Source organism: Eublepharis macularius, chromosome 8 (assembly GCF_028583425.1).
Source record: "Eublepharis macularius isolate TG4126 chromosome 8, MPM_Emac_v1.0, whole genome shotgun sequence".
In the NCBI taxonomy this organism is placed as follows: domain Eukaryota; kingdom Metazoa; phylum Chordata; class Lepidosauria; order Squamata; family Eublepharidae; genus Eublepharis; species Eublepharis macularius.
This window is the reverse complement of record NC_072797.1, coordinates 88975787-88988609: the sequence shown is the minus strand read 5'-3', so window position 1 is coordinate 88988609 and position 12823 is coordinate 88975787. Positions and strand designations below refer to the sequence as shown.

At 42.0% G+C, this 12823-nt stretch overlaps 1 protein-coding gene across 1 annotated transcript in view; it reads left to right on the top strand.

Moving 5' to 3' along the window:
- Positions 1 to 12823, top strand: part of LRRC2 (leucine rich repeat containing 2) — a 141308-nt gene that overhangs the window by 6194 nt on the left and 122291 nt on the right. Inside the window, exon 2 of the mRNA XM_054986922.1 lies at positions 3583 to 3728. Coding sequence (XP_054842897.1) covers positions 3604 to 3728 — 125 coding nt within the window. The 5' untranslated portion in view covers positions 3583 to 3603. The remainder of the gene's footprint in view (positions 1 to 3582; positions 3729 to 12823) is intronic.

Sequence of the window (12823 nt, the reverse complement as noted above, 5' to 3'; positions counted from 1 at the left end):
TATGGTATATTGGTTAGGTGTTAGTCTAAACTTGAGGAGACTTTAGTCAAACCTCAGTTTGCTATGAGATTCAGTGCATGACTTTGGACCAGTCATTCTTAGCTTAACCTACATCACAGATTTATTGTGAGAATAAAATGGAAGAGGAGATAACTATGTCCAGGGCTGGTGCCAGAGTTTCTGGCACCTGAGGCTGGGGGCAGCTTCAGGGCTGTTGCTGTTCCCGTGCGCACGTGCGTGTGCACACACAAAGCACATGCACTCACACCCAGACTGTGTGATGATGTCACTGCATGTGATGTCATCACGCAGCATGCCACTGCGAGCTGGCCCCATTGGTGAGGCAGGCAGCTGGGACGGCACACAGGTGGCCTCCCAGCACTCCTGCTCAGTTGCCCCACGCTGCCCTGGCCGCCTGCTGCACCTGGCTTGCAGCTGCATGTAGGTGGCGGCGGCAGCAGCACAAGGCAACTGAGCAGAAGGGCTGGGAAGCTGTCTGCTCAGACTGCTCCATGCTGCCACCGCCAGCTGGCACTCCTGGCTGGGCGCAGCACCTGTGGGCCAGGCATGGCAGGTGGACAGGGCAGTGCACAGGCGGCTTCCCAGCCCTTCCGCTCAGTTGCCAGGGCTGCCGCCGCCAGCTCTGCAGCACGCATGCCTGCCGCCAGCACCCGCTCCAGCACCTCAGCGCTCGAGGTGGCTGCTGGACCCACCTCCATGGACCTGCTGGCCCTGACTATGTCATAAAGAGCTCCTCAGAGGAAGGGCAAGGTAAACGAAACAAAACTCTAAAGACATGCTTATTCTGAAGAGTTTGAAAGCCCAGTAAGTTCTAAATTTTTAACAGTCTTGTAATTGTTTGGTGCTATTTGTAGATGTTTTTCTATATCTAGTTGACTGTTGGATCTGTTCTGTGAATTTGGTTGTATGTTCGTATTTAAGAGGTGATTATTATTCCTGTTGTTTCAAGCCCCTTGATTGTTCCCGAGAGCAGAAAGATAAGATAGAAATGTTCTAAATAATAAAAATAACAAAACAAAAATTAGCAGAAGAGAGTATAAAATTGACAGCTCAAGCCTAATTCAGAAAGGTCTGTTAAACAGAAAATCAAAAAGGGCCAATAGTGAATGGGCTATGGTTTGAAGAAAGACAGGCACAATGCCTAGCAGATTTGGGGAAAAATTCGACTGGAATAAGAACTGGGAGAAAATTGATAGGTGATAAATAGCCTTGCATGCTCAGACTGAAATTCTGTATTTATTTAGGCATTTCTTACCCTGCATTTACAACATCGCCTCCATCCTCCATTTTATCCGCATGATAGCACCCTTGAGAGAGATGTTAGTGAAAGGGAGTGGCGGGCTCAAGGTCACCTCGAGAGCTTCCCTGGCAGAGCGAGGATTGGAACATCAGATCCTAGTTCAACAATCTAACCACTCCTCCACGCTCTCTCTCCTATATGTTTTCAGCATCTTATTTCCAAGTCTTGCTTTTCACCTTCCCCTTGAGCTACTACTGGCAGGTCCAACCTGAATAATCTCAGGTGGTGTCAGTGCAGTAGATAGAAGATAAATGAGCCTGTACTTAATCATTGCTAACGTTGAGTGAGCTGGTTGGCTCAGATTGTTTCTGGGCTGTTTCATGGGCCAATCCTGCCTTGACAGCCCCAAGAGGCCATGAAGGCAACAGCTCAGTCTCACTGTTTGATCCTCCCCCAGTAATTAGTGTCAAGAACTTTTTTTGTCTTTGAACATAGTAGCTCCGTTTAGTCATTACAGTAAACAGTCCTTTGATAGCCATGATTTTTTTTTTAAAGAAGACAGGCTATTTCTGTGGTAGTAGATTGAAAGCCCCCCAGTTCCTTTTATTTTGTTAACAAAGAGTGCCATAAAAATGGCATCCACCATCTAATGAAATCTCCAGTGAAGTTTAAAAAGGGGAAAAGCAACAGTCATTTTTATATGGGTAGAAGCAATTATTTTTAAAAGGCTTTCAGACTAGTTCTTTCTGATACATAGAATTTGCTCACATGGGTTTGGTGAACCATTTTATGAACACAAAGCATAACAAAAGCCTTGTATAGAAGGTTTAGCTGCATTTCTTGATAAAAATCAAGCTGAAATGATTGTATCTTCAACAACAACTGTGAGCAACAGATAGCTGTTTTACCTCAATTTATACACTTATGCTGATGGCAGGCTTGTCACTGTGTCAGCAACTGAAGTAGTGCCCCAGAACACTGGCAAGGGGCACTATGTTATTGAAGATGCTGTCTTATATTGAGATGTAAAATTACTGTATTATTTTTATATTATGTAAAAATGTTTCTCCCACTTCTTCCCAGCACCATAACAAAGAACATACAACCAAAAACACTATTAAAAAAGCACAATTTATCACTAAAAAGCACAATACCATTTCTGTTTCCAAAGCCTGCGGGAACAATATGATTGTGTGCAGCTTTCTAAACCTTGCCAGAAAAGGAGCCCAATGCACTTCCTCTTATAAGCACAGACTGGTCTGTTTGGTAATTAAAGAGCCTGCTGTGTCTTTCAGTACTTTCCTGGCTCCTCTTTATCACTGTTCATATAGAGAGAAATTTTGCAAGAGAAGTAGGTCAGTGTCCAGCAGTTTGGGGTAAGTTCCAAATCCCACATGTTTTAAAAATGTGATGTATACATTTGGGGCATCTGGATTTTCATGTGCAAATAGGCCATACTCATCTGAATGGATCTGTAGTAGAAAAGCCCAGTTCTACAAATCATTAAAGGGTTCTTCTCACATGCGTGTACATCATTGCAGACACAATAGTGCTTCTTATCACCTCAGACACAGTACTTTAAGCAGGGGTCATTTTGTAGAAAAAGAGCTGGGGGAACTCATTAGCATAACTCATTAGCATATGCCACGCCTCTTGCCATCACCGGAAGTGTGTCATTAGTATAACTGATTTGCATATGCCACACTCCCCTGACATCACCTATTCTGGCTGTTTTGGACCCAATCCTGGCCATTCAGAGCCGAAATTGGGCCCAAAATGGCAAAATGGGGCTGAAAATGGCTGAAAAGGGGCCCAGAATGGTTGGGATCATGCCGCTGATGAGTGGGAGAGTGATCCACCACCCATCAGAAGCCTGATCCAGGCCGTTTTGGCCCCAATCCAGGCCGAAACGGGCCCAAAATGGCCGAGAGTCAGGTTGGCGGGGCCACCTGCCATGTGACCTCTTTGGGGAACTGCCAGAACTGCGTTCCTGTGTGTTCCCCCTTGAAATGAGCCCTGACTTTAAGATAAAGTCAGAGGAGATGCTCAAGGATCTGTCATCAGATCAGAGTAGCCCCCCCCCCCAAGATTCTTCCCACCCTGTCACAACTTTACCAGTTGAGATCTCCCCAGGCTGTTAGTAGCCCTGGCACAACCCCCCTTCCACTATCTCCTTCCCATTCCAGGGTATCCAGTGAGAGTTAACTCTTCCTCTCCTTTTCCCCAGGGCCTCAGTTCAACCCCTCTTCCTTGACAGCGATTTACCTTTAAAACTGCTAGAAAAATCTGAGAAATCTGTCTTAATAAAATTGCTGTTGCAGGCAATCCTTAATGTCAGCAGTATGGGGCATCAGGTGATAATATTCGACTTCTCTGCTATAAGAAGTTTGTGGGAGATTCGGGTTAAGAAGCACAAAGAACGGCAAAAAACGGAGAAGGAAAGACAGGCCAAAAGCGCATTAGAAAAGTAAGAAAACATATTTTTCTTTTTAATGTTGCTAAGTTATAAAGCAAACAATGGATTACTTGCAGATGACAATGACTTCTGCATGATTTCATTTTTTTTCCTTTGGAGGGCATATATACCATTGCACTGGGCATTTTAATGCTTTGCTAATTTAACTCACTAGAAAAAACAAAATACCTGCTCACTGCATTCTCTGTGAGCTAAGCTACTTCAGAATCTCATCTCAAGTTGCTTTCAATTTTTAGTGCATGTCGTTAAATTTATTGGGATAGTTACAGTACATAAGCAATTGGGAGCAACTGTGCAAAGTCACTATTTAGTGAGGAAAACATTTTAAACCTGATACTGTAGTTATGGGAACATAAAAGAAACACGGCTGAATTTTATCAAGGGTACGCTAGTTTTGAATCCTTTTTGCAAAGTGGCTAGTTTCCAGGAAGCACACGTTGAGTTTTGGTATAGCAACAATGGATAGCATCCAAAGTTTCTGTTCAACTAATGGCACAGCCTTCCTGTGGGACACAGAGCCCTCCATCAGTGGAACACACTTCTTCCCGCGCTGGTAGAAGGCCACTTGTGTTGGAAGTAGGCTCCAACATTCGTAGAATGGAAACTTCAGATCCAGTCCATATGTATACTGACCTGGTACTTTAGGCTTCATACAAAGGGCAGTTACAAGGTCTCCTCCACCAGGCTATGTAGACCTGGTCAGCCTCAGCAAGGTAGATGCATCATGTGCCTTCCAGCAGTGCCCCAGAAACAAAATATTGTCCCCCCAAAGGCATCCTAATACTCATAATGATGAGAAATGTGTACACATAATGTTTTAAAAACCACTGGCATTCTCTCAGTATTGTTACATGGCAGGGGATTTTTCTGGCTGAAGAGGTAAAATGTTTCAGCTACATATCTGGTCCCCTCAAATTGTAATACTGTTTTCGATATTGCGAAAGGAATCTTATGTCAAATTGTGGGTTTGTCACTTGAGATTGTTCTGCTGTGATTAGGTCTCAGAAGACATGGCCACATGGGGCTGATTTTGATGTTTTTCATATGCTTCTGAATTTTTTGGTATGCTCATAGAAATTAACATAGCATGGCATTGTTACTGTCCTACGTCATACTAAATCCTTTCTGATCAATGAATGTATGTCAAAATATTGCCTATTTTCCTTTCATTCTTCAGTGAGCCTATGTCTGACAGTTCTGTGTTTAAAAAAAAATAAGATGAATGGTATGTATGAATTAATTGCTGATCAATGTCAGGAGCCCGTCAAAAGATGCTAGTTGGTATTATCTGGAAGTAGCTGATCTAAAGTTACAAATCATTGATTGAACTTAAATGATGGCCTGTGTATGTGTGAAAAGCAAACCGAGAGTTACTGTTTTAGCTGAGTTTTTTCCTCTGGGTTAAAAAAAGCTGTGTTTAACTGCTCCCTCCTTTTACAATGAAAAAAAAATTGATCAGCACTTCATGTCAATATCTGTGATGTAATTCATTAGGTATGTAAACACTGCCATGAAGTATGCCTGGGAGATTTGTTTCTTCTGTGCTCTCATGATTTATATTACATTTGGCCCCACAGACATCTGTCTTCCAGTTATTATTCTCTTGCCACATCACTATCCCCTAGGTTGCTTCATTTTATTCAGACGCAGTCTGGTGAGACTGTCTGGGCCAAAAACAAGCATCAAATTCTTACTTTTTCATAGGTTTCTCTGAACTAACAAAGCATTATTTCCAGCTTCTTCAGTACCTACTTGTACATGTGTGCTCAAACAATAACATTATTTTATATACTAATAGCCAAGTGTCCTTCTTCCATGGATACTTAATCCCACTGTTTGGGAGCCCTTGGCTACAAAGCAGATGCTTCTGCAACCTTGGGGAAACCACCCAGGGTTGCAGAAAAATGTGAAAACTAGAAAAAACTGGGGGGGGGGGGATTTAAATCCACCAAAAGCAAGATCCTGTTTTCTGTACATGTGTAGACAATTACCTTCTTCAGGAGACTGTAGTCAGGAGGGAAGTTGCTGCTGCAGTTGCTTTGGAGGAGGCTGGATAAGGAGAGATTTGCTGCTGCCACCTCCATGGAATCAATTCTAGAGTGGAGAGATGCTATCCCAGTGGCAAAATGCCCCTTCGCCACCATGGTATGAGGCCAAATGCTGCAGCCACAGTTACAGCACAAAAGCTGCCAGGGTGGAAGGTGCAGGAGACCTCCACTGTTGTCATCCCAATGGCAAAGCTGCTCTCCACTGGAAAGGGGGGAACGCTGCCGCCATCCTTGAGCCTGGGGAAGGGAGGTGAGGGAGCCTAGCTGGGGCAGGGAGCGAGGAGGTGGGGGAGAAGGGGTGCACCTGCCGCCTCCTCCTTTAATATAAGTAAAAATCACCTGTGTAAATAACACTGTAATACACTTATTACTATTGTAACATATAACAGATTTGGACCCAGAAACAATCCATCTCTTGCGAGGATGGGGAATCCCTCCTTATGAATCTTAGGTAAAATATAAAATACTGGAATCCTGGAATACCTGTTATACAAAAATTTCATTGTCATTTCATCAATCACACAACTTTAATAAGTGAGCTTTAAAATGATAAATGCCTAAATTTTAGACTAGAGTTAGCTTGGTGCAGCAAGTTCATTTCTTATGTATTTATGTTTTACGTTACTGTAGCTCCATTACAGTCCTCTTGCATTAAGGATCTTTACTCTGATGAAGGTTGTGAAATGGGACTATTGACCTAGGAATCTCATCAGATTGTGATATTACTTGCAAGTCACAAGTTAATTGCTCTTCAGCTGGCAAGATATATGAATTGAGTTTTTCTCATTGGTAGGAATTTCTACACAAGAACTGTAGACTTTGCTTGGACAGTGCATCTTGTTTTTCTCAGCTGTTATGACTGTCCCCTTTGGAGCTGGGTTATATCATATCTAGAGACTTTCGTTTAGCATACATTTTGACCAGATGGCAGAGGAATTGGTTTCTGTTTGAGTTTATATGTGTATAATAATAAATGCATGTCTTTGTAAACAATTACATTTAGTGAGCAGAAAGCCTGTTATATGTTGCAATAATATTACAGTGTTATTTACATAGTTGATTTTTATTTATATTTTTGAACTGATGCTGTGTTGCCTGGAGTTTTTTTTTTGGATCTATCATGCCTCCTCCTTTGAGACAGAGAACTTGGAGTGGCGGGAAAGGAGGGAGCAGAGGCAATGGACAGTGGGAAGGGCTCCCTGGAATACCCCCCCCTTGGTTCTTACGCCCTCCAATAACAGGATATTTATGCTGTTTAAACAATTGCCGTGAGGCCCTGATCCAGATTCCCTCATGGCAGTTTTAAATGACAAAAATTGCCTGCAAAATGGTATCACTGGGAAGAACGCTGAGGAGAAGAGGAAGAAAAAGGGGAAGGGGAAGAGCTGAGTGCACTCCAAAGGACTCAGATAGATTAAAAAACTCCCAAGTAAGAAGTAGCACATCGCTGGACGAGGGGTACAAACCAGGAAGGGTCTTCTGGAGGACGAGTGAAAACTGAGAAGGATTGGGGGGGGGAGCAGAATGGAACAGACAAGGATGTTTGAGAATGGGGGAAGTAAAGGCAGAGAAATGGGATCCCCCCCCACACACTTCTCTGCCTCTCCCCAACTTCATCATTGCCCTTGGGACTGCGTAAGGGGTTTTGGCAGGAAGGGAGAAAAACAATAAGGGTGTTTTACAGGGGGGAAAGTGTAAGGGACTTTCCAATAGATGGTGTTTTGGGAGACAGGAGCAAAAGTTACACTGAAGGATGCCTGGGAGGAGGGAAACCAACAGGAAAGTTTGGGTGGGGAAGTAACAGGGAAGGCTGGCTTTGGATAACTGTGGAGACTCCAGATTAGAGTCTCCAGATTAGAGTCTGGCTCTCCAGATTAGAGTCCTGCTGTTCTTAACCACTACATCAAGCATCATTATAAACAAACTGTACAAAGATTATTTTAAGAATAATTTCACAGAAAAAAATCTGAAAAAGGGAAGAAGTCCCATTCAGAATTGTTCAGTGAATTCCAAAGTCCCCAATTCCAAGGAAAAATTCATTCACATACATGTATCTCCAGCCCTATTCAAAAGTACCAAAGTCCTCAGCTCAAGATGAACCTTCAAAGGGTAAAAAAGATGCTCAGAACTTCACCATAGTAACTTCAAGATAAGCCTTCAGATGCTCAAACAAAAATCTGGGCGGCTTCATTGTAGTGGCGGCAGGGGCTTGCTGAAATGACCCATTTCAGAACCTCTTTCTTCAAAGTCTTAGTTGCTTGTATTAAATTCTCTTTGTCAAAGCATATCTTAGACCTTCTCTCAAACAGAACTTACTCCCATTCTATATCCATGCAGGCACTGCTATGTTCCCCAGGGGCAGCTCCATCAAGAATGAAGATACTTAAAGGGGATATCTCCCTGCGTTGTATTTCTCTTTTATATTATAGATGGATTTCTTAACATGTCTGGAGAGATGGAGGAGGATATTCTCTTGGTGGCTCAAGGGGCTGCTGGGTCCTAAATCAATATTGGCATAGAACTTGTACCTGGTTTATCTGAAGCCTGCATCACCAGATTCCCGGATGTCCTGAAGTGCTGCCTCTTTCATATCTGTGTCCCGGTTACTGCTCAAGGGTAGGGTCACGGTATATAGCTCTAGCTTCAAATATTTTTGAGCAATTTGCCTAGACAACATTAAGATAACAGGCCAGTTAACTTCCTGACTCCCCTCTCTACTCTGTCTTTTAAATGCTAATTGACTTCCAGTTGTGGTAAGAAACGTATAGTGACAAGTTGAACATTTTTGTTAAGTTCCAGAGAAGACGTACAGTCAAAACAAGAATCTTGTGTAATTTAAAAGTCTATCAGATTTCTTTTTGTGCACAATTTTATGGCTTAAAGCCCATTTGTCAATTGTTTGATGTAGTCATTTAATTATAATATATACTCTTAATTATAAGGACTATATTTAACAGAAAATGGGGCTGTGAGAGCAGTGCAAGAGATCTTTGCAAATCTGTCACAGTACTATGTTAGCACAACTGAATATAGAATCCAATCAAATGAATAAGATCCAATCAGCACAGGTGTGACCTGCTCCCCACTAGCAGAGCTAGTGATAATTAGGCATATCAAGATTAATAGTTAAGTGACTTCCGGTTTGGGATTCATGGAGGTCTAACGCAGCTCCATTTGTGGAGCTGACCGGATTGCCGTTTTAACCGGCCGGAGGGGTGAAAATAACCCGCGGCCGACTGCTCTCAGGTGGGGAGCAGGCAAAGAACGCTCAAGACCCTAGGGTGAGTTAGATCTCGGACGAGGGGGGGCTCTACACAAGGAGTCTCCCCCCCGATCCTTGAGGTCCCACCTTGCGACGGGTCGGCTATAATCTCTGCGGCAATTTTGGGGCCAATTCGGCTGGCATAAGACCTACATACCCAAGCTTCGATCGGGGAGGGAAGTCGAGAGGAGAATTTAAGATCGAAACAGCGATTACAACCCGAGAAAGCTGGAGAGAAGGTAAAGATCGCTATCTCTTGAAACGGGACAGATTGACAAAAACAGAGAGGAAAGAAAGTAGACTTTTAAACTGCAACAGACTAGCGAAAAGGAGGTGAAGACTCGGCAGGAGTTGTATCTTAAAAGAGACTAAGTTTAAAGAAGTTATTACAAAAATCGGACTATTGTTTTGAATACCTGTGGTTTCGGAGCTGTGGGAAAAAGACACCATCGCGAGACCTGCTGTGGGAAGACGGGAGACAGGAAGTGCGTAACAACAATAGAGTGGCTGGAGGGAAGCGGCCCTTGCCAAAGGACAGGAAGTGGGGAATCGCCATCTTTGAAAGTGGAAGGGTCGTGGCTTCAGCGGAAGAGGAAGTAGGCCATCTTGGATTATAATAACATAGAGAAACCATAGAGAAAAGACGCCCGACATTTTGGATAAAAAAATTAATTTTGGCAAAGATTGGGACATTTAAAAAAAAGGAAAACGTTTAATTATACGCCACGGAGCTGAGGAAGAGAGCAGATTCGTGGGAGCGAGCTAAAGCAAGCCCCACGATGTCGAAAAAAGAGTGGCAATCGGCAATAGAAAACTTGGACAAAAAACTTATAGACATGATGAAAGAACTTAAGGACACGAAATTGGAGCTTATTAAAGAGGTCAAGGAAGTTACACAGACAGTAAAGTCGGAGCTGTCAGAAGTGAAAAAAGGTGTGGAAACGATTAGCAGTGAATTACAAGGAACGCAGCAGAGAGTTAAAACAGTAGAAGACGCGATGGAGAATTTAATAGACACGCAACAAACAGAGATGAGGCTGGTGAAGGGGAGGATGTCAGTTGCAGAAACTAAACACATGGAGAAGCAGCTTCGTTTTCGTGGTCTGCCAGAAGTGGAAGGGAAGTCAGCGCAAGAACAGATGACTGAGGTGTTGGCTGATTACATGGGGAAGGAGGAGGAGGAAATTGTGGCTATCCTAGATGTGGCGTATCGTGTGAACTCGAGAATTGCAACCCAGAGGAAACTACCAAGGGATGTGATTGTGCAGTTTACAACTAGAAATATGAAAGAGAGGATTGTGACCAAACAATTTCAAGATCCATTGGAGATTGATGGCAAGACGATTATTATAATGAAGGAACTGCCCAGATCAGTGTTATTGGACAGGAAAAAATATAGAGTGCTAATTCAGACTTTGAAGGACATGAATATCAGATACAGATGGGAGTTACCGGAAGGAGTGTCCTTTGAGTTTGGAGGGGCAAAAAAACGCATCAGATCTGAGCGGGAGATGGAGAGATTTATCAAGGACAATGAAAAAGACTTACCAACAAAACCATGAATATGGAGTGTAAAGTATTATCTTGGAATGTAAATGGACTAAACTCACCGAATAAGAGGAAAAATATTTTTCATTGGCTACTAAAACAAAAATGTGATATTGTTTGTTTGCAGGAGACCCACATTAGAAAACAGGATGTAAAATATTTAAAATCTGGAAAATTGGGCAAAGAATTCGTAGCGGCTTCCAACAAGAAAAAAAGAGGAGTGGTGTTGTATATAAAAGAGGAGCTGCAGCCAAAATTTGTTATGAGAGATGTGGAAGCTAGATTTGTAGCAGTGGAATGTAATTGGAACTTAAAGAGAGTGTTGGTAGTCGGACTTTATGCACCTAATGGTGCAAAGGAAAGCTTCTTTGAGGACTTAAGGAAGCACCTAGACGATCTTGTATATGACCAGATAATTCTTGCTGGAGATTTCAATGGAGTGACAGATTTGGAATTAGACAAAAAGACTACAAAAGCACAAAAGAAAAGAGGACTATTGCCAAAGCTTTTTTTTGAGTTGATTCAACAAGAGACTCTCGAAGACGTATGGAGGAGAGAATATCCTAAAACCAAACAGTTTACTTTTTATTCTGCAAGGCATCTTACATTATCAAGAATTGATATGATCTGGGCCTCAAAGGACTTAGCGCTATGGACTAAGGAGGTAGAAATAATGCCGATGGTAGGCTCAGATCACAACCCAATTATGTGGAAATTTGGAAAAAGGAGAAAAAGGAAAGCCTGGAGAATAAATGAGGACCTGTTACAGGAAAGTGAGAATATGGAAACACTGAGAAGAGAGACTAAGTTTTTTATACAATACAACGTGAATAAAGAAGTACCAACCAGTAAAGTTTGGGACGCGTACAAGGCGGCTGTAAGGGGCATACTAATGGACTTAAATGGTAGAGCAAGGAAAAAGAAAGAGGAGAAAAGACAAGAGATTGAGGAGAAAATAAAGGCCAAAGAAGTACAGTTAAAAAAGAGACCAGGGAAAAAGAAAATACATCAGGAAATCAAAATTCTTCAAGAACAGTTAACAGCAATGAGTAACAAAGAATTGGAGTGGAACCTTAAAAGACTGAATCAAAAAGCTTTTGAGGGTGCTAATAAACCTGGGAAATATTTGGCATGGCAATTAAAGAAGAAAAGGGAAAAGAAAATAATAAATAAAATTTGTGAAGAAAACAAAACGTATTTGGAGCAGACTACCATTAGCAGAGCCTTTTATAAATTTTACGCTAAGCTGTATAATAAAAAAGAAGTAAACAAAGAATCAATAGCATCATATTTGGAGAAAACCAAACTTCCAGAGATCTCGGAAGCTTGGAGAAATAAGCTGAACAGTGAAGTAACTGATGAGGAAATAAATATGGCAATACAATCCGCAAATCTAGGAAAGGCGCCAGGGCCAGATGGACTTACGGCTAAATTTTATAAGACAATGGCTAATGAACTGGCACCATTCCTAAAAGAGGTGATGAACGGAGTTTTTAGGGATCAAAGAATTCCAGACACTTGGAGCGAAGCGAATATATCATTGATCCCAAAAGAGGGCCAAGATCTGACTAGCGTGAAAAATTATAGGCCTATATCACTACTCAATAATGACTATAAAATTTTTGCGAAGATATTGGCGGAGAGATTGAAGGGGTGGCTCTCGGAAGTCATAGAGGAGGAACAAGCAGGCTTTTTGCCAGACAGACAAATAAGAGACAACTTAAGGACAGTGATCAATGCTATTGAATACTACGACAAGCGTTGTGACAAAGAGGTTGGTTTCTTCTTTGTAGACGCTGAAAAAGCGTTTGACAATTTAAACTGGGACTTTATGTTTGCCACTATGGAAAAGCTACAACTGGGAGAAAGATTCGTCAGAGCAATCAAGGAAATCTATAGAGACCAGACTGCAGCAATTGTAGTGAATGATGAATTGACCAAAAAATTGACGATTAGTAAAGGAACAAGACAAGGTTGCCCGTTATCTCCATTGTTGTTCATTTTAGTATTGGAGATTCTGATGATACAAATTCGACAAGATGAGGAAATACGAGGAATAAAAATAAAGGACTATTCATATAAGGTCAGAGCATTTGCAGACGACATAATGTTAATTGTAGAAGACCCACTGGAGAACATGCCAAAAGTGATAGACAAGATCAAGGAGTTTGGAGATTTGGCAGGTTTCTTCATTAACAAAAAGAAGTCAAAGACATTATGCAAAAACA